At 44.3% G+C, this 22,494-nt stretch overlaps 1 protein-coding gene across 1 annotated transcript; it reads right to left on the reverse strand.

The window, feature by feature from the left end:
- Nucleotides 1-689: 689 nt before the first annotated feature.
- RETREG3 (reticulophagy regulator family member 3) lies at nt 690-22,452 on the reverse strand. Its single transcript, XM_002922141.4, has 9 exons — nt 22,087-22,452; nt 9,087-9,193; nt 7,302-7,332; nt 6,243-6,369; nt 5,511-5,595; nt 4,571-4,708; nt 3,441-3,523; nt 2,685-2,817; nt 690-2,250 (listed from the first exon to the last, which is right to left on the reverse strand). The coding sequence occupies exons 1-9, from the start codon at nt 22,422-22,424 to the stop codon at nt 1,793-1,795; spliced, it is 1,500 nt and encodes a 499-aa protein (XP_002922187.2). The 5' UTR covers nt 22,425-22,452; the 3' UTR covers nt 690-1,792.
- Between the last annotated feature and the right edge of the window lie 42 nt (nt 22,453-22,494).

A 22,494-nucleotide genomic window follows, 5' to 3' on the forward strand; every position in this document is an offset into this window, starting at 1 on the left:
GGATTACCAAGAGAAGACTATCAAGGATAAGACACCATTTAACACCCATCTCTTAAAGATTGTTCTCATACAAGATTTATTCCCCAGCACCACTCCCCCCCACCCCACCGCCCATCCCCACCCCAGTTCACAGTGGAGGACTAAGGAGATTCAGAGCAGGATCCCCCAGGTACAAGAAACACCTTCTGAAGATTTTGCTCTCCTTCCTTCCTCCCTCTTGCCAACTTCCAAGGCCCAAAGCTACACACACTCATGCAAACACACCGAAACCCACTCCTCTTCCACACTTCCCGTTGTTCCCACATCAGAGCTCACCTGTGAGACATCAGGGCTCTGAGAAGACAGAAGGTGTCCAAAGTCTGAGAACTGTAAAGTGGGGAGATGCCATTTACCCCTAACCTTCACACACACAATTGACTACGAAACAGGCACCTAGCTCTTCTCCCTTCTCCCCATCTCTAGTTTTCACTCCTGGCCTCTACCTTTTCCATCAACCAAGAGCAAACATGTTAGCACACTCCCACCTGCAGCACATGAAAATGGGCTCTATCCAACATCCCTTGCCCAGGTATGGGGTGTTGGGGGAGTGGTCCCTGAGGATCAGCGAAGGGTTAATGCAGAGGGCAAGAGGCCAGAAGAGTTTGGCCTGAGCTCTGATTGGGGAGGCAAAGAGAGGCTGTAGGCTGGCATCGGTTTAGAATGACCATTTTTTAGTTTTGTCTCACATGATTTTTCTAGGGGCAGTAGAACAGATACCCCTTAAGGAAGTCTCTGCTGACTACAGACACATTCTTGCTAATGGGCTCATCCTTAAAAGAGGCCCCGCCAAGTTGGGAAGCAGTTGAAAATCAAAGTATTAAAGGAACTGAATAGGGAGTAATAGCTGGTGCAAGAAGAGCCCATGGCTCCTGGGGTGAATGCCAATGAGCCACTTGTAAAGTGCTACTTTGACATCCCCCATGCGATTATTGCTTCTCCAAAGGAGGAGCAGGGGAAGGAACGGGAACATGGAAATGGATATGGTATGGTATTGCTTTGCTCGTTGCTCAGGCTGATGGTCAAATGGAGCCAGGGGTTAGCAGCACCAAAAATAACCAGGCAGCTTCAGAAGATTCCATGAGACCCGGAGATACAGAGGCACTCGCCCTCTCAGCCAGCTGACCCCACGGCCCAAGGTAACGTCGAAGAGGCCCACCCCCACATCATGTTCACATTTCTTAAATTTCACAAGCACTGTTTTGGAGCACTGGAGGTTAGGCCTCAAGAAATGAGGATGGGCTGGGGCAGAGGGAGCAGGCCTGCTCTGCAGAACCAAAAAACTTGCTTAGAAAAAGACAAATCAGATCATGGCTTAGCAAAGGAGGAAGATGGCAATGTAACTCTTCCAGCTGCTGACTGACTTGGAGCTCCAAGGAGGTGATGGAGGGAGGGGGGAAGGGTGCTTCTATCACTAAGGGCCCCCAAGCACCCATACCTAGAAGCAAACAGCAGCACCTCCTCAAAGGGGAACCGATACCCCTGATTACTTTGTTCCCCAAAAGTACCATTCTGATGGCGAGAAGCCTCCCTCAGGGGAGCACTCTCACTGCAGTGACTGAGCTCACAAATGGGTGTCCGGCTGGTAGCAGGGGAGTGAGTATCCTCTCAGCAGGCCTGAGCTTCAGCCAGGCCACCAAGCATACATATATGATTCAGTGCATGGGACCTGGGTTCTTCCCCTGCCCCTTCACCTTAAGTGGGATAGGGAGAAAAAAAACCTAAACCACAGTGACCCTGAAAAGGAGTCTCCGCCTCAGTGGCTCCTGGAACTGGCAGGGTCCAGCTGATTCAGCTCTGACTGGTCCAGAAGTTCAAAGTCATCCCCCTCAGCATCAGTGTCCAGGTCTGAACTGGGGGCCCGGAGGAAGCCTCTTGCTGTTCTCCGGGGAGGCGGGCCAGAAGGGCCTGGCTGGGAGGCCCCTGACAGGGCCAGATGGATCACGCCCTGGGAGACCAGGCTGGCGAGGTTGCTGGTGAGGTTGGACCCTGCAGGCAGGGCACCGAGCAGGAGCTCTGGCAGTACGGCTTCCTCCTGGCTGGCAGGGGGGTTCTGGAGCTCCTCATGCCCTGGTGGGGAACGGTACATCAAGCTAGGCATCCCAATGCTGGTATCGTCCTCATCATCCAGGCCAGCAGGATCCATGTTAATGGAAGGGAAGTCTGGAAGGTCTCTGGCAAAGGATTCTTCTGGATCACTGTGACCATCTAGGTCTGGGAGAATAGAGGGGTGTCTAAGACACGGCAACAGCTTGGCACTCCTGTGCCCTAGCCCCACAAAGTCAGCCCCTTGTGACCAGGTTTTTCTACCCTGAATTTCTCAGGGTGAAGCAAAACCTGTAGCACTGGTCGGCCTTTCCCCTCCACTTATACACTGCTCTGGTCTCTACTGGCCAAATAATTCCCTCCCCTTCCTCCCCTATGCCACACAGGAGCCTAGAACCCGAGGCTACTAAGGGAGGATTTCAAGGAGAGCAGCAGTGCAATCCCAGCTGTAGCCATATCTCACCCCCGGCGCCCAAAGCTGCTCTGCCGCCTGATCCACACCTCAGAAAACAGGAGAGGAGGGGACAGTATCCTCCCTGCCCAGGGAAGCTGAGCAGCAACAGTCAGAGCCATTATGAACTCGTGTCCACGGTTCCCCTCACCTTCAGAGCCTTCTGTTAGAGGTGTCTGGCCCCGTGAAAGATTGAATGTGCCGTTGTCTGTACAGGAGACCTCAGCATCTGAGTGCTCAGAGTCTGTGATGGCCAATTCCTTGGCAACAGCAGAATCATCCAGCTTAGGAAGAAAAGACCAACAAGCCTGAAGAGAGGATGCCATTAGGAACAGGTGCAGTTCCCCAGTTATAGCTCTACTAATTCGCTGGCCCTAAAGGCTAGCCTAGGGCCAGCAGTGCAACCAGACAAGACTGGGGACTTTAGTCAAGATCTTGATCCCTTTTAGGCTGCCCCCCCCCCAAGGAAAACACCCTTACTTATCGATCTTGAGCAGGAAGGAAAGCAATCCGGGGAGTCAACCAGCCACTTACTCTTAAGCAAATAACTGATCAAGAGATTACTTTTCACAGGCGGCCAGGAAGACACATTGCCCAACATAAGGTGGGCCGGGCTGTTTAAAAGATAATCACATCAGTTCCAGAAGGATGGAATTGATGATAGGGTTTGAAAGGAGACATGGAAGAGGGTGTGCTGGTCACCAGGCTCAAACTGAGATCTACGCACACAGTCCCAATAGAACACTAGCTTCTCTCCTCACTGCTCTTAGGAGTAAGGGGAGGGTGGGGCCTTGGAGCCCCCATAATAGGCCTGAAAACCTACTTATGGCCTAAATGTGAGGTGCCATACGGCTACAGGGAGCTAGAAGAACACTAGCCCCTGGTGTACTTCCCACACCCGAGATACCTGAGGACAGAAGGCAGCAAGCTCTTCTTCACTGTCACTGTGGTTGTCCAAGGCGCGCTCTGGGTGTAGAGCTCTGCGGCGCACTGCAGGAAAGAGCAGAAGGCCGTGACACCTTCACTTCAGGGAAAAACCCCACCCGCCTCAGACTTCAAAAGCATAAAATCAGAACATAAAGAGAATGAACCCTCTGAACAGGGCCCGAAGCCTACATTACAATGCTTGGGAAAAAAACACAACACAATGCCTGAGGGTGGGCTGCTGAGCCTAAGTGCCAGGACAGGCTGGTAACACAGCAGAGAAGATCTCGCTTCCAACGCCTCTCCCCCACCAGCCCCTCCACATTTTTGTTCTGGTCAGATGATCAACAACCGGCAGGACAGGCTAGGGGCAGACAGGATGTCAAGGGGAGAGTGGATGCTATCAGAGAGAGGGCAAAGGGAGACGCCCCACTGCGGTTAAACCAGGCTTTTGAGGGCTGACACTATTCGGCTGGCTGTGCTGGGGGAGCTGGGCCTTGACGACCAGCCGCAGGGCTCTCTGAAGGCTAGGGCTTTATGAAACCCCCAATCTGACCAGCCCACAGAAAGGAGGAGAGCATTCACACAATTGTCATTCATGTGCTGGAGGGTCTTGGGCTGTACCCTTCTGGCTTCTCAAGATGAAAGTATCACCTCTAGAAAGCAGTTTTTAGTAGTGAAAAGAGGCCTGGCTTGGGAGTTGCTATTTACTGATTGTAAAGTTCAATTTCTTTTCTCAAGGTTGTCAAGGTTCAATAAGATATGCATTAATAAAATAAAAATAAAAATAAAATAAATACAAACATGCAGAGCGGCCAGCACAGCGCTTGGGCACATGGAAAGTGCTTCATAAAAAGCAGCAAACACTAGAGATCTATATCTTCACTGTCTTTTATTCAACTTAGGAGTGGCCAGAACTGCAAATGCAAAACTCAGTAAGCCTGCACAGAGTTCCCTGGAATAAGATACCACTTTACCTACCACCATCCTACACTCCCACCACATCCCACCTCTCCCACTTTCGGGGACCTACCCATTATGTCAGACCTCCAGGCTTTTCTTTCTCTTCCCCAAGGTGCCCAAGTGGAAGGAAGCCTCCCCCTTGACACTTACATTGTCTCTCTCTCTGCTTGGACATCATGTAGCCGCGGACACTGAAGTCCAGCCGCTGCAGAGCTGGCTTCAGCCGGACATAGGCTCGATCCCACAGTCGGTGGTACACAGCAAGGGGCCACAGCATGACAGTGACGACTGCGAGGAAGAGTGGGAAACAGCCGCAGAGTGGAGAAGAGGCTGGATGAAACAATCCTGACTGTCCCTTTGCTACTGTGTCCTCACCGGACACTCGGTGGGGAATAGCTCTGCTTGATTCTAGTCTCCCGTAACACTTGAGGGGGTTCTGGAGGGCAGAGACTTCTGCGGCCGCCTACATGGCTGTGCACAGTATAGTGTGCTGCTGAGATACTGAGGACAGAACCAGGTGTGGTCACTTGCATCTGGGTGTCACTGAGCCATGAACAAGGCTAGATGGTAACAATGCTCAGGAACGACACAACAAATCATGTGAGCAGCTGGCCACAGCCATAACGCCTCAGTTTTTCCAGCCCCACGCAAAGTTCATGCCAATAGGAAGTAACTAAATTTAAAACATTGTGTTCCAGGAGAAAAAGAAGTGCTCCAGGTTAAGCAGAATCTAGTAGAGAAACCCCTAAAAGTTATGTTCTGCTGTTACACAATATACTGACTCTAAATAATTTCCTCTTAAATAGGGACAGACAGTCCTTTAGAGTTGGTAATACAATGTGTGTTAGTGGACCGTCATCAATTTCCTAAGCTGACTTGGTAAGAAAAGTACTTGCATGTGTGGGGAGCCTGTTATAGGCAAGAAGAAAGATATTTTCATGACACCAAACAGTTATGAAAATATAAAAAGGTTATCTCCTGGTGAACCAAAATATAAAAGTCCTCTTCCTAGACCCAGAGTTAGGTGTGGCTAGAAAACCTAGGAGGAGGGGAAGCTCGGGGGCGGGGGCAGCGTACATGCCATACTTACGTATCAAATAGGACAGGAGGAGCCCGGGGATGTAGCGGCCCAAGACGGCCAAAAAGGTCAGTATCCCACAGCTCAGCAAGCAGAACTAGAGGAGTCAGGAAACAGGATTAAGTTTCTGTGACATGGCAGGAGACTGGGGTGCGGACAGGGGATGAGGTGGAGACGTGACTGAAATGATTCTTCATGACCTGTGAGCGGGCAGGTCAGAATGACAGCTGTGTCTAGCCACGGTAGCATCCCGTGGTGACTCTGTTCGGGATGAAAAGGAGGACGTCCATTCTATTCACACTCCTTTTCCCTGGCTAACCCAACAGGGCTGCACCTTTCCCACTGGGAAATTGGTTTGCATAGGCTTAGCCAAAAATTCTCTCTGAAAGCAAGTGTTGGTGGGTTTTTTAATAAAAAAAAAAAAAAAAAAAAACTAAAAAAAAATTTAAAAACCCAACGACCTACCACATATTTAACATGACCCAGAATGCACACGAGCAAGCTCTCTTTCCCGCCGGGCAGGAAGATGCTCAATCTGAGAGGCGGGCACCCAGAGGAGGAGTCCTTGGGCTCTTCCCTTGGTCCCAATGGCTGGTCAGCAGCCCCTTCCTATCACTTCCCTTTGTCTCCACAATAATCAGTGTTTCCTTTCTTGAATGAGGCTATGTAGTCAAAGGACTGTTTTAGTTTAGCATGAACTGAACTGAGAAGCCAGAAATGAAAGTGAAAAGGGAAGAGTCTTACCTTGCCTGGGTTTTGCTTTTTGAAAAGCACAAGATTCCTTATGAAAATGGTCCCACTAACCCAGACTTCAGCTACGTGGTGGCAGAGCTCGGGCACGCTGAGCAACCGAGGGTGCACAAAGCCCCAGCTAGAGGAAAGAGAAGCGGGAGGTGTGAAAGGAGGGTGCTGAGGGATCCCCCCATCTTGCTGTGTAGGCTGCCAATGCTTCTAGGCTTCAACTGAAGCTGGGAGTGGCTAGTCCTGGGTGCTTTAGAGGTGAAGCGGGACTTTCTTCTTGTCTCGCCAGGTTGAAACTTGAATTTAGGGACTAGGAGGGCACACTTGTTCTGACAACTCCACCCTATGAGCAAGCCGCCCAATCCACGTGTATAAACCTGCCACCAGCTCCAAGGCACTTTGTGCTCAGAAACCTCTTCCCTGCACTCGGACCACTGCAATACCCTGTGACTGCAATTCAGGAATAAAAGTAAAGCACAGTCTGACGCTGCTGCTGCTGAAGGGGAGGCGATGGTAGATGTGTCTCAGAGAGAAAAGAAACACAGCAAAAGCAAAATAAACCACAGCAGAGGGAACGCCTTGGATCAAACACATGGGATGAATGAACTGAGAAATGGAGCAGGAGCTGTAAGACACAAGAGGAATCTTTGGCTTGCTGATGCCAGGAACCAATGTGTTTTCTGACCAGGAACTTTTTAAAAAGCCAGAGGTCACAGAACACATTAGATGACCCAGTATAAAACCCAGGAGACAAACAAAATAAGCTGCCTCTACGTTTTTACAGTAGGGCTAAAAAATGCAGCTAACTCCCTGGCATATCAGGTTATGGGGCACAATAATGCTGCTTCTTCAGAAACTTCTCTTGTGAATAGCAGAGGATACCAACCATCTCAAAATACTGCTGTCTGAACTTCAGGATTTGTTAAGATGGTTATCTGGAACAGTCTAGGTTCTCAGCTCATACTGTGTATCCGTAACATGGGGTTAACAACATGTAACCAGAATATTACAACAAGAGAATCAATCAGAGCAACAAAAAGGGATTTAATTAGTGTTCCATACCTCTCATTGTCTAACGCGTCGGGTCTTGGCACTACAATATTAAAACAAACACCAGCATTAGTCGGTAGGGAAAACTAAACATAAAAATGTTAGGCTGTTGGTCTGACAGCTCGAGTTTTAATAGGTTTGGGGAAAAGAAAATAGTAATAGCCAATAAAAAGGAGACACCATGTTATACTGACAGAGTTAGGGAACTGCAGACACGGGGAGGATGGCTGATGCCTGCTCATTTCTTGGGGGGGGGGCGGCTAAGGGGATCCAAATGAAGCATCAGGGCCCCTTCTACTTACTACAACCAAGAGCCAAAGTGCACATGAAAAATGATCCATCCCACCCCTCAAGTGTGTTTTGGTTGCTCACACACACCAATGTGCACCAGGTCACTGAGGCATGTTACAGCCACTCCAACCCCAGACATCTGCCTTTTCTCTTTGAAAAGAGACCCACTAATAACAATGAATGATGTCAAGTCTTTTGACATTCACCAACCATAAGACTGGTGACTGAACTACATGATTCCTTAAAGTCTCTGCAAAATAGGATGGGAATGTATTTGCTGGTGTAAATATCCTGCCAACACTTCAAAATCAACATCTCAAAAGCAGACATCAATTTCCCCCCCCACCCCCGCTCGTCCCCCACCCGAACTGCCTCCCCTGCCAGATGCTACTCTCTCTGCTACCTGGACACCACTCTCCTACTCTCCTAGCTTTGAACTCCCACACTTGGCTTTTATCTCTTACTCTTCTGACCCCCTATTTATCAGTCTTCATGTGTCTTCCTTCTTCCCAGCTCCCAAGTCAGCCCTGGTTTGTTTCCAGGAATACCTCTCTAACTACTTCCCACACAGATACAGCCATAGTTTCCTATCAGGTCTCCCTCCTTCCCCTTTTTCTCCTTCCATGGGATCATGTAAAATGCTATCAAATTAATCTTTAATATCCCTTCAGCACATAGTGCTAATCAAAAAATGTTCACTGACCACCCACTACTTATAGGATAAAGTCTAAACTTCTAGGCCTAACTTGAAAGCCTTGTAAAAGCTAATCCCAATATATTTTCAGATTTATCTCCTAGCAATCCTTTTACTAATGACCTCTTCATTCTGGTGAAAGTGTCTAATTCCCTGCTCTCAGGAGATGCTTTGCAGCTTCTGGTTTCTCAGACTAATCGAACTACTAGTCCCTCTAGAAACACATTTTTCTCTTCACCTGTTCATATCTCTTGCTTCATTCAAGGCCTGAGCCAGGGCCAAAATACATGACAAACATACCGATCCCATACTGCACAGTGACATCTCTGGTACTGTTCTGTAACAATCACCTGTCTTTTGTTTATGTATGTATAACCTTTGAGAAAAGGAACCATATCTTAGAGTACTTTACATAAGTCACAATGCTTAGATTAGTGCTTTACAAATACACAATTTAAAAGAAATCCCTGAGAGGCAAATTGATACTGCCTTGGGAAAGATGCAGTATCCAATGATATATATTTTTTTTTAACGTGAGGACTACTTATTCCTCCAGCCAATTACGAGGGCAAGAATATCTCAGGCGGTGGATACAGATTTCCTGAGCTTAATAACAATGGGAAGGGTGCAACGAAGCTCTAAGGAACTACTGATGGAGCCCCAGCCCTTCAAGTGTCTCCTAAAGCAACAATTCAGACATCAAAAGATATTCCCAGTTCTATATACTCCCTCATAAACCCCCAAAACTAAAGGTAAAAATTAAAGGAAAGACCATTTCCAGTTCAGATTCTTCTCAATGCTATCAAACTCACCTTTTATCTCAGGCCATATTTTGTTCTTCCATTGATCTATACATACAACGATCATTGAGCTGAATGCAAGTAGAAACACAAGACGAAGGGATGTCAGCGCAAAGAACCTACAGGAAAGGAAAAACAGAAGATGATTATCCAATTAAACTAATTTCAGAAAGGACCATCTGTATAACTCAGGCTCTAGTAAATAGACTTAAGCCCTAGTTATATACCTCAGGAAAATCACTTGAATTTTCTGAGTATCGGCAATTTTATCTAAGGGGCAGAGATAATAATGTGCTTCTGTAAAGGCAGAGGACTGAAGCAAATAACCTCTGAAGGCCCTTTCAACCCTCAAGTCTGCAATTCTATTAATTTCAGGGAGAAATTCATTCCTGATAACAACTTATTATGATGAAAGCAAACACCCTTCTACCAAATTAGACCCTAGTGTAGGGCAACAAACTGATAGAGATGAGTTAAAAAGCATATAATTCAATTAGATATCCTTTTACAGATGGAGGAACTCAGCTCCAAAAAAGTAAAATGCTTTGGTCAAGGTCAATAGAAAGTTAGCACTGAAGCTACATCTTAAAAGCCAGTTCTTCAGAATTAACACCAATATTTCTTTTTCTTTCTTTCTTCTTTCTTTCTCTTTCCTTTCTTTTTTCTTTCTTTCTTTTTTTCTTTCTCTCTTTTTCTTTTTCTTTCTTTCCTCCTTCCTTCCCTTCCCTTTCTTTCTTCTTTCCTTCTTTCTTTCTAAAGATTTTATTTATTTATCTGACAGAGACAGCAAGAGAGGGAACACAAGCAAGGGGAATGTGAGAGGGAGAAGCAGGCTCCCCGCAGAGCAGGGAGCCTGATGCAGGGCTCGATCCCAGGACCCTGGGATCATGACCTGAGCCAAAGGCAGACGCTTAACGGCTGAGCCACCCAGGCGCCCCAACACCAATATTTCTTAAACATTTCCAAAAAATTGAAGAGGGAACACTTTTTTATTGATTTTATGAGGCCAGCATTACTCTGATACCAAAGCCAGACAAAGATACTATGAGAAAACTAATAGCCCTACATCCCTTATGAAAATAGATGCAAAAACCCTCAATAAAACACTAGCAAACTGAATTCAGCAACATATTCAAAGGATTAATTTCAGGAATACAAGGGTAGTTCAACATATAAAAACCAGTGAATGTAATATGCCACGATAATAGGATGAAGGAAAAGTTAGTTATTTGAAGGAATCAACCACAAATAGATATTTACAAAAAATCTGGGAAATCTGAATACATACAGAAGCTATTAGTGAATTACTGTTTATTTTTTAGGTGTGATAATGTTATAGAAAATACGTTGGTAAAGAGTCCCTATTTTTATTTTTATTTTTTTTAAAGATTTTATTTATTTATTCAACAGAGATAGAGACAGCCAGCGAGAGAGGGAACACAAGCACCCTATTTTTAAAAGATACATACTAAAATATTTATGAACAAAATGATGAGGTATCCGATCCCATAACGCTGGGATCACGCCCTGAGCCGAAGGCAGACGCTTAACCGCTGTGCCACCCAGGCGCCCCAAGAGTCCCTATTTTTAAAAGATACATACTAAAATATTTATGAACAAAATGATGAGGTATCTGGGATTTGTGTCAAAATAACATAGTTTGGCAAGGGAAAGGGTATGAAAGAAGATGAAACAAGGGGCACGTGGATGGCTCAGTCGGTTAAGCATCTGACTTTGGCTCAAGTCATGGTCTCAGGGTCCTGGGATCCAGCCCCGCATAGGCTCTCAGCAGGGAGCCTGCTTCTCCCCACCCCCGTCTTTGTCTCTGCCTCTCCCCCTGCTCCTGCTTTCTCTCTCACTGCCAAATGAATAAAATCTTAAAAAAAAAAAAAAAAAAAGACAGGGGCGCCTAGGTGTCTCAGTCGTTAAATGTCTGCCTTCCGCTCGGGGCGTGATCCCAGAGTCTTGGGATCCAGCCCCGCATCAACTCCCGCATCGGGCTCCCTGCTCCATTGGGAGCCTGCTTCTTCCTCTCCCACTCCCCCTGCTTGTGTTCCCTCTCTCGCTGGCTGTCTCTCTCTCTGTCGAATAAATAAAAATAAAATCTTTTTTTTTTTTAAGATTTTATTTATTTGACACAGAGAGAGAGACAGCCAGCGAGAGAGGGAACACAGGGGGATTGGGAGAGGAAGAAGCAGGCTCTCAGTATATCGGGCTCGATCCCAGGACTCTGGGATCACTCCCTGGGCCGAAGGCAGAGACGCTAAACAACTGAGCCACCCAGGAGCCCCTAAAAATAAAATCTTAAAAAAAAAAAAAAAAACCAAGACTGACCATGAGTTGATAAATTCTAATATTTAAAATCTCTCACAAAAAGTGAAAAAAAACCACATTAAAAAAACTAGTCCTTTTTTTTTTTTTAAGATTTTATTTATTTGTCAGAGACAGGGCGAGCTCACAAGCAAGGGGAGCAGCAGGCAGACAGAAAAGCAGGCTCCCCGCTGAACAAGGAGTCCCATGTTGGGACTTGACCCCAAGACCCTGGAATCATGATCTGAGCCAACCAACCAAGCCAGCCAGGCGTCCCTAAAAGAACTAGTTCTATGAGTCCTTCTACTACACCAGCCTACGGCCTCTAAAGCAGTGCTTGTCAGTATCTGTAGTCAGTGCAGAACCACAAGCTGACTCTGCCAGTCTGTGAGGAAGTCAGTATAAAATTTCGAGTAAACATTTAGAAAATTTTTATAGCAATCTGACCATTTTGAATCTAAGAACACATTTGGGTTTGTATTTTCTGTCCCTTTTTAAACTTAATTTTTCTAGTAACTCATTTATATTGTATTTTACAAAAAGTACTAATTTGCAACAGATGGGGGAAAACACCCTCACCACAGATGGTTCAGCAGGGCAGTAATGCACCTTTTTAAAGTCAGACTGGCTTGAGTCCGATTCTCTGAACGCCCACTCTTAGTCACGTGACCTTGAATAAATTAGCTTAACCTCTTTAAAACCTGTTTCTTCATCTGTATGCAATGGTAGCAGTAAAAAAACTTGCAGATTGTTTTGTAGGTATTAGACACAACATACTTAATTGCCTATAAAAAGATCATACTTCATCTTGCTAAAAAGACAAGAAAAAAATACAAGCCTAATAGTTCTATTCAATTTTACAACATAGAAGTGTTATTAGCTATTATCACAGCAACTGATTAAATAAGGGTAAGGATGACCAAGGTTTGGTTACAAACCATCTCTTCTCTTCTCAACACACCTAATGGCTTGAGATAACAGAACAATGCTAGAGTACAATCCTTATAAAGAAAAAAAAGCCTTATCTGTGTGTATATACGAATACATCTACATATGCAGGGATTGGCAGAATAATTTTTGTTTCTAGACATTTTTGTACTTGTTTTCAATAAACATGAATCCATGTTATGTAATTTTTATTTTATTTTTTTATAAATATTAAGTTTTTTTTTAAGATTTTTTTTAAATTTATTTATTTGACAGAGACAGAGACAGCCAGCGAGAGAGGGAACACAAGCAGGGGGAGTGGGAGAGGAAGAAGCAGGCTCACAGCGGAGGAGCCTGATGTGGGGCTCGATCCCACAACGCTGGGATCACGCCCTGAGCCGCAGGCAGATGCTTAACCGCTGTGCCACCCAGGCGCCCCACATGTTATGTAATTTTTAAAACTACACAAAGAATGAAGGATGGAAAGAAACAAGAACTGAAAAATCTAGTCACCAATGATAACTCTATTCCAGTTTTCCACCCCACCACTTAAAGGGCACTGTAATTATACTTGAGATTAAAGAATGAAAGTAGCTTTACAAAAATAAGCCTCTAGAGCCACCCCAGGTCATTAATCTTCTCTCCAAGGCCAGTTCATCATCCTAACAAGCAAATTTAACAAGGCCAAGGATAAGGGCCCTAGAGCTTCTTGATCCCCAGTGCTGCTGCTTCTCTGTCCCAGCAGCAGGAGGGGGAGGCACTACCACTGTTTCCTCCAGAGTTCTTGAAGACTCCCTGGGGAGGCAATCCAGACTGTCTGCAATCTCCACTTCCCAGATCATAATTACAAACACAAATATAAACTGGGGTAGGGAAAGGATATTAAACTCTCCTAAGAAAGACTGATTTTCCAAAAATGATGGCAGTAAAAAGTTTCTCTAAGACCTGAACTATTTTATATTTTAGTAGCCTGTTATAGTCCCCACCTATGCTTCAACTCAATCCAACAAATACTAAGTGTCCATTTTATGTGGAGGCCCGAGGTAAGCGGCCCAGTTACAGAAAAGAGTAAGACATGGACCTTCCTCTCAAGTGTATTTATGTGTCTGTGTTTGCAATATAACATGACAGGGTAACGATAACAAAGAAGAGGACATCTAAGCTGGAATTTAAAAGATAAATGGTAAGAATGGGGAGCCTGGCTGGCGCAGTCAGTAGAGCACGTGACTCTTGATCTCGGGTTGTGGATTTGGGCCCCACGCTGGGTGCAGAGATAACTGAAAAAATAAAATTTAAAAAAAAATGGTAAGAAAACAGGACAAAAGGGTGTGGGGAAGAGAGGACACTCAGGGAGAACGGCCAGCTGGTGTAACATATTTAAAGAACGAGAAGCAGTTTTGATAGAACTGAAATACACAGAATACAAGGAGGGGATGAATTTGGGGACAGAGGCAGAAGTCAGATTATGAAGGGCCTTTTATGACAAGCATATTAGATTTTACCCTGCAGATAAAGGTGATACAGTAAAAAGTTTTACAAAAGGCTGTATTTTTGGGGGTCATGAAGGCTAAATCTTCTTGAACAAGATTAATCCTCATCCATAAATTAATTTTAGGAACAGATTTATCTTTTTTCTTGAGTAAGCCAATGTAGGAACCTCAGAAGTTTTTCTGTGTGGTATAAAATAACATTTCTTGGGAAAATAGCTTCTTCCATATAGGTAAAAAGTTAATTAATGGAAAGATCACCTCAATACACTGCAGTTGACCCCTCCAAGGTAACCAGAAAATTAGCATCAATGTTCTCTTAGAGGTCTGACAGTCAAACATAAAATATGAATATGCGTGTGCTTCTTTCCTTCCAGGACTCAATGCTAAAACCCTAAACAAAAGGAATATCAATCTCAGATTAGTGTGTCTTGAAAAAAAGTTCAGAAGAGTAAGACATGGACCATGTGAAAAGAAGTCACATCAACGCTTATCATATTACAGATGTGACCTGGAAGCCTACCTATAAGAAAACTCTGCAACTACGCGCAAACACAAGACATAACTGGGGGCGCCTGGGTGGCTCAGATGGTTAAGTGTCTGCCTTCAGCTCAGGTCATGATCCCAGGGTCCTCGGATCGATTCCCACATTGGGCTCCCTGCTCAGTGGGGCATCTGCTTCTCCCTCCCCCCCCCCGTGCTCTCTCTCTCAAAAATAAACAAACAAATAAACAAAATCTTAAAAAAAAAAGACAAGACGGGGCGCCTGGGTGGCACAGCAGTTACGCGTCTGCCTTCGGCTCAGGGCGTGATCCCGGCGTTGTGGGATCGAGCCCCACATAGGGCTCCTCTGCTGTGAGCCTGCTTCTTCCTCTCCCACTCCCCCTGCTTGTGTTCCCTCTCTCGCTGGCTGTCTCTATCTCTGTCAAATAAATAAATAAAATCTTTAAAAAATTAAAAAAAAAAAAAGACAAGACATAACTGAAGATAAAGTATTTCTGAGATTGGTACAGGTAAAGGATGGATGAAAAATGAGGAGGACTCTCCTGGACTGGTGTAGTCCTGCAATGCCTATTCATCCAGGCCAAAAAATTCACATGCAGATATAATAGTGTGTGAGTTTGACAAGACAATATGCGAAACATTTTTCAGCAACTAAATTCAGCATGAAAATTCCCCAACTTAACAAAAACAACTGCAAATGCAATCAATTCTGAATATTCACATGTGAATTGTTCGATTTGGGGATTGCCCACAGCCTATTTATTACTCCTTTTACCCACTGTGGGCTCACAATCTATTCTTTCTTAATGACGCATTTTTTTTTCTTGTTCGTAAAAGCAACCATGTTTATTGGAGAAAGTTTAGAAAATGTAAGCGATAATTACAGAGGAAATTTAAAATGAAATTAGTACACCATCTATGAAACAGTCTTACAAAAAAAAAAAAAAATTTCTTGAACCTGAATCTCATCAAACCTCTAGATCCAACTACCAATTTACAGGAAATGCAGAGCACAAGGGGAATAGGCACAGGGATGCAACAAGCAAAATCCAGTCTGTGGAACACTTTATATGTCAAACTGGTTTCTTCAACCAACAAATGACAGAGGAAAAAAGACTGAAGGGGAACCAACAGAGTAAAAGAGATGTAAAAAAACAGAATAATCAGTCACAATATATGGACTTCATTTGGATCCTAACCCAAACAAACTGTTATATTTTCTATTTCACTTCTTTTTTTTTGGGGGGGGGGGGAAGGGCAGAGAAAGAGAGAGAGAGGGAGAGAGAGAGAGAGAGAGAATCCCAAGCAGGCTCAACACAGCACAGAGCCCAACTCGGGCTCCATCCCATGACTCTGAGATCTTGATCTGAGCTGAAATTGAGTCAGGAGCTTAACTTGACTGAGCCACTCAGGTACCCCCCCAAACAAACTACTTTAAAAAACAAATAATATCTAAATCTTTCTTTTTAAAGTAAGCTCTACACCCAATGTGGGGCTTGAACTCACCAACCTGAGATCAAAAGTCATATGCTCTACCAACTGAGCCAGCCAAGTGCCCAAAACACAAATAATATTTATGAAAAAATTGGAAATTTGAACACTGGAATCATTAATTTTTTACATGTGATAATGGCACTGGTATTTTTTTGAAGTCTTTATTTTTCAGAGATTCACATTCTAAAATACTTACAGATTACATTATAAGACACCTGGGATTTGCCTCAAAACAATAAAGGAAGAGGTAAAAAAAGAACTGAGGTACAGAAGACACAAAATTGGCCACGAATTGAAGAATTTTATTTTTTTAAAGATTTTATTTATTTGACAGAGAGAGACACAGCAAGAGAGGGAACACAAGCAGGGGGAGAGGGAGAAACAGGCTTCCCACTGAGCAGGGAGTCCGATGTGATGCGGGGGCTCGATCCCAGGACCCCAGGATCACAACCAGAGCCGAAGGCAGATGCTTAATGACTGAGCCACCCAGGCACCCTGAACTGAAGAATTGTAAAGCTGGGTACATGGTGGTACATATTATTATTCTGTCTACTTATGTACGTTTTAAATTTTCCCTAAGAAAACACTTTTTAAAATGGCCCTTTGGGGCAGTGGGGTGGCTCGGTTGGTTGAGCGACCAACTCTTGGTTTCAGCTCAGGTCATGAACTCAGGGTGATGGGATCAAGCCCAGCGAGTGGGGCTCCGTACTCAGGATGGAGTCTGCCTGAGATTCTCTCTTCCTTTCCCTTTGCCCCTCCCCCGCTCTCTCAAATAATCTTAAAAAATAATTTAAAAAAATGTTTTTTAAATAAAAATGGCTCCTTATCTACATACATGCCCCCAAATGTGAGGAGATGTTATTCTCTTCATTTAAAAAAATTCATATATAAACACTCCATGGATATATATGCCATATCTGGTTTAAAAACCTCTTTCTTCATTTAACAATACATAGGTATATTTTCTTATATAAACAGAAAAACATGAAAAACTTCTAAAATGATTATATCATATATATATACAATTAGTCTGTTAAATCTTTCCCTAACTGAACTAATATGCCTCTAATTTTTGATATAAAAAAGCTGAACTATGTATCACTGAGCATGTATCTCTGTCCTCATGATTAACTACTTTAAGTGGAATTACTGGGTCAAAAGGCATTGACTTTTTGTTACTGAGATACAGTATGCATACCATAAAACTCACCGTTTTAACTAATTCAATGTTTGTTAATATATTCACAGAGTTGTGCAACTATCACCATTATCTTAGAACATTTTCATTATCCCAAAAGGAAACCCATACCCGTTAGGAATTATTCTCCATTTTCCCCCAGTCCCTGAAAAGATACTTTTTTTTAAGGGGGGGGGGGCAGAGAGGGAGAATCCCAAGCAGGCTCCACACCCAGTACGGATCCCAACATGTCATATGGCCCTGAGATCATGACCAGAACTGAAATCAAGAGTGGTCGCTTAACTGACTGAGCCACTCAGGTGCCCCAAGATACTAACTTTTTAAGTGTCTTAATACATGTTGCCTAATTACTTTCCAGAAAGATTGTCCAGCTTATGTTGCTAACAACCATATGCCAGTTTTTACATATTTTCCCCAGAATTAAATACTACCATTTTAAAAAACCTAATAGGGGCACCTGGGTGGCTCAGTCAGTTAAGCATCTCCCTTTGGCTCAAGTCATGATCTCAGGGTCCTGGGACAGAGCCCCGAATCGGGCTCCCTGCTCAGTGGGGAGCCTGCTTCTCCCTTTCCCACTCCCCCTGCTTGTGCTTCCTCTCCCTCCATGACAATAAATAAATCTTTAAAAAAATTTTTTTTCGGGGCGCCTGCGTGGCTCAGCCATTAAGTGTCTACCTTTGGCTCAGGTCATGATCCCAGGATCCTGGGATCGAGCCCCGCATCAGTCTCCCTGCTCCGCGGGGAGCCTGCTTCTCCCTCTCACATTCCCCTTGCTTATGTTCCCTCTCTCGCTGTCTGTCAAATAAATAAATAAAATCTTTAAAAAAAATTTTTTTAATAAATAAAAAATAAAAAGACCTAATAAGCAGAAATTAGTAACTCATTTCATTTTCATTCAAAATTTTTACTACTAATGAGAGTGAAATGTTATCTATCCATCAATTCATTATTTTCTGCTTTTTCCCCCTGTCCTTTTGTAAACTTTCCATCCCCTTAATTAGGGGTTAAAATCCAATTATCCATCTAAATAAAATACTCCTTGAAAAACCTGATTTCCAGAAAACTCACAAGAAAGTCTAAAACAACACAATTTTTTTTGAGGTTAACTATACCATGGATCCTCTTTACTAGTACAGGTAAATTAGAGTTTACTATTATAAAGTTTATGCTATAATCATAAGCAAAATAAAGAACACGTGTCTATCTTCAATCAAAGAGGATACTATTTCTGGGTTCCTTTGTAATTACAGAGTAAGCCTGTCTCCCTGGCACTTCAGAACAAAGCCTCCCATCCTATAGGGACAAAAAGCCCATTATTGTGCAGCACTTGTGGCCGTCTGGTTGATGAGCCAGTCACTGGTAAATGAGAATGAAAAAAATTAACCCAACCCACATAATGTAGTGATCGTTGTTGCTTACACAAAACCAGAAATGAAACCAGCTAGCTGCTAAACACCTACCTTATGTTAATGGACAGAAAGCACCCAACCTTACAATTAGGACAGATAAAAACTGATGGCGAAAGGGAGGCAAAAAAAACTAAGCCAAGGCATCCCTGGGAGTCTCCCTGGGTACTAAAAGCAGCAAGACTAGCATTAGAAACGTGCTCAGTATACTGCATCTGCAAGTGGATGTGCAAATTTTTCTCACAGAATATCTCTACTTAAATGGGCCCTGCCTTCTATTTCCTGTTCCTATTGTTTTTCTCTCATATTCCAACCTTTAAATCAGAACTGCTGTACCTTTAATCACTTCTCATTTTTTTATTTGGGGGTTTTGGGGGAAGAGGGAATATCTGTATTTTTTTTTTAAGATTTTATTTTTATTTATTTGACAGAGATAGAGACAGCCAGCGAGAGAGGGAACACAAGCAGGGGGAGTGGGAGAGGAAGAAGCAGGCTCCTAGCAGAGGAGCCTGATGTGGGGCTCGATCCCATAACACCGGGATCACGCCCTGAGCCGAAGGCAGACGCTTAACCGCTATGCCACCCAGGCGCCCCCATCTGTATTTTTTTAACCGTGGAAACAATAGATTCCATAATATCCTCTAGAATATAGGATGGTTAATTCAGACAAGTGACTGTCAAAGCAGATCTCAACAGAGATTCAGCTTGTGATTGCTCTAAACCAATATCCCTAATTTAAGGACTGTCTAAAATCCTAGAATGTTAAAAACTGGAAAGAAGCTCCAGAGTCATCTAGACCCTCCTTGAATCATGTGCTGCTCTTCACAGAAGGGGGAGGGCTTAGAATGCACACACATCCCCAGGGCTCCTTGGTGCTCCCCTGATCTGCTAGGTCGGAGTTAAACCAGCAGGTAACTCCAACCTGTTCTTTTCTGAACCTGTGAGGATACACTTTCCCTGACCCAGATATTGTTCCCCCAAAGCACCCATTTACAGGTGCCGTTGAGGCTAATGAGAACACTAGCTACTGGAAAGGAAGGGCTGACATTTCTGTTATCATCCTAGAGATAATAACATATCAGTGACCAGAAGCAATACAGACTGGGCGATTTCTGACATAATAGCTATAATTGCTCTGGAAACTGAAGAAGAAAAAAAAAGAGTGAAAGCCCTTAAATACTACAGAGCAAGGCTATACATGTCTCTCTTCTGCGTTGTTGTTGTTTCTGTTTATTAAGATGTAAGAGGGCATATTCACAGTCACAGAAAAACCTTGCCTGAGAGAATACATATCACTGAAAAGAGCTACCTACCTGAACTCTGGTGATTTTTTGTACTCCTATTCAATCCTCTAGTACCTCAAAATGTATAAAACACCTCAGTTAATGATGTATTATTATTCAAAACAAGTAAGGAAAAAACTGTTCAGATTTAATTTCTCTCTGACCTAAGCCAATGATCCTCATACATTTTCTAAACATTTATAAAGTCCGAGAACTAAACAGTTACTCTTCGACATTCCAAACCGAAATGTCAACACATATATAATACGATGCTACCAGAATGTTAAGTCTAGTCTTCATTTTGAACCTCAAACTGCCTCCTGAGGAAGCTCATTTCCTAAAACAACAACCCTGTGACCTGCCATACCAAACTACCTTAGCTGTCCCTCTGCAGCCTTCACGGGTATGAGACCTCTCTCCACAGAGTGAAAGCGTCTCAAGAGCCACCCCTGCATTTTGCTGTAGCTCTTCACCTACTTCGAGAAGGCTGGGAATGTAACAAGTAACCACGTTCTGGATACACACAGTAGGCATGTATCAGGAAATGCCAGAGATAAAGACCAATCACAAGGCTTTAAGAGACCAAGAGTAAGAAAAGGGGAGCTGAGTGAGATTCTAAACATAGCCTATCAGGAAACTTTAGCATACCCTGTTGAGGGCCAGCAAATTAAAGCTAAGTACAACATTTAAAGATGTGCGTCAGTAGGCGCAGCTAATGTTCAGACCTCAAATCCACACTCTTCTTCAGAAGTCTCTCAGGCAAGAGGCAGTATGACAAGTCCCCTCAGAAACAACACCGTACATGCTACTGATTCATTTCTATTAACGCACCCTTGGTTTCATTATTCATTTAAATCCTGATGAAGTTTTTATATAACAGCCAATCGCACTTTGATCCCAACTGGTTTACGGAGGACCAATTTTCTCCCTGGAAGTACAATTTCAATGTAGGTAAAAAAACAAAGTTTTGACTGGATGGTTTGGGGTTAGAGGTTGTGATGGGGGAGGAAGGAAAGGAAGAGAATATCATTTCGGAAAACGCTCTTGACTGAGGGGCGACAGTTAAAGGTCTCTGACAGAGAGGAACAAGAGAGGAAGTAGGTACCTAAGGATCCAAGAAGCACTACCAAAAATAAATGAAGAATGCTGTAGGAAAACTTTATCACCAAGTTTGCTAAAGTCTGTGGAAGCGACTAATGCCAGAGACTGCTGTGACACCTTTAACCTGAGTCTTCTTCAAACTGTGAAGAGTAATAGCTGACCACGTGTCTTCCTGTCAGTGAATTTGAAATTGTTTCGCTCCAGTTCACTGAAAATCTTTCAGACAAAAGACTGGTTTTAAAACCAAGAATTTTAGGAGAGAAAGTATTTTTAGCAAAAACAAATTTTCTTTGGAAATGCATATTTTGTTCCATTTCAGATTTATTCAGAATAGGTTAATGTCATTCAGCTGTAGAACCCCCTCTATACTTCATTCAATTCCCTCGGAATCTGGTGGATACTCCTTTCCTAGTTATGAATAATTCCAAAGTATGCTCGGCAGATCGTATGAAGACCTATGTCCACGTTAGGTCATGACAACTGAGAAGGAGCAGTTCCATTTTCACAAAGCATGACACACAGACTCCTAAAGCATATTTATAGTCTCATTTTTCCAGCTGAGGAAAACTCACACACGCTTTTAGGCATCCTCAATTTCCCTGCCTATAAACCGTGCCTAAGGTTGAATGTCTAATTCCTTGGAACAGGGAGGAGTTGCAATCGTAAACGGCTTTGAAACGGGTGAAATCTCACTATCACTATTTCATAACTGTTCTTCAAAAGCTTATAATTTTCTTTCAAGTTGCAGCTTTGGAGGCTCTCATTGACGCTCAGACTTCACAAACTTCCTTGAGCAGTAGAAAGGATACCTAAGGTGCTAACTGCAGATCACCCAAGCTTGTTTTCTTATCACACCTATGGATACCTTTGCAACATCTCAAGCCTCACACATCTACCCCAATAACAGCTACTAAAATCAGAGCTCGGGGGATGGTCCTCAAACTACATTTGAGCAAACAGGACACGGGAAGTTGCTGCCCTTAAGTGACACAGCTTTCCCTAACCAAAATGAGGCGCCCTCGCTCACTGCGAGCGGCTCAAGATGTTACCAGAAGCTCCTGCCATCTGTACGGGTTCAGGCTGCAGAAGCAGGTAAAGCAAGGACGATAACTGGAAGGCCTTGGGGAGAAATGCGGTGCCAAAGCCTGCAGGCGGGATGGAGTGGAAGGAGGTGAGGCAAAATTAGGCAGGTACTGGAAGGAGTCAATGCAGCGAAGAAAACAGGGGAGGCGAGAGGTAGAGCCCTAGAAAAACCTGACGAATTCGCGCCTGGGAAGGTTTCTGAGGGTCCAGTTCTCTCACCAGAAAGCCGCGTTCAGCCCCAGGCACCACAGGGCGCTCCTGGCTGGCCGCTCCCACACCAGGGCTGCCTGCACCCGGCTCAGCAGAGGCTCGTAAGGCCCCAGCACCTCCACCAGGGCTCGCTGCGCCGCCTCAACCTGCTGGTCTCGCTCCCAGGAGCCTGACATAGCCCGGCGGCCCCTCAAACTCGGCCCCGAAGCTGGGCCTGGGGCCGCGGCCGCCCCCTCTGCCTCCGCCATCTCCCCCCCGGCAGCCACAACATCCGGGGCCGCGGCCCGACGGTCACAATAAACACCAACTGCGCAGATGCGCGAATCGGCGGGGGAGGCCGCGTCCATCCACAGTGCGCCGGCGCGCAGGCTCTAGCTTGCGTCTCTCCTGAGGAGGAAACACTACGCCAAAGTACGT

The sequence above is a fragment of the Ailuropoda melanoleuca genome, chromosome 13 (genome assembly GCF_002007445.2).
Source record: "Ailuropoda melanoleuca isolate Jingjing chromosome 13, ASM200744v2, whole genome shotgun sequence".
Lineage (NCBI taxonomy): Eukaryota > Metazoa > Chordata > Mammalia > Carnivora > Ursidae > Ailuropoda > Ailuropoda melanoleuca.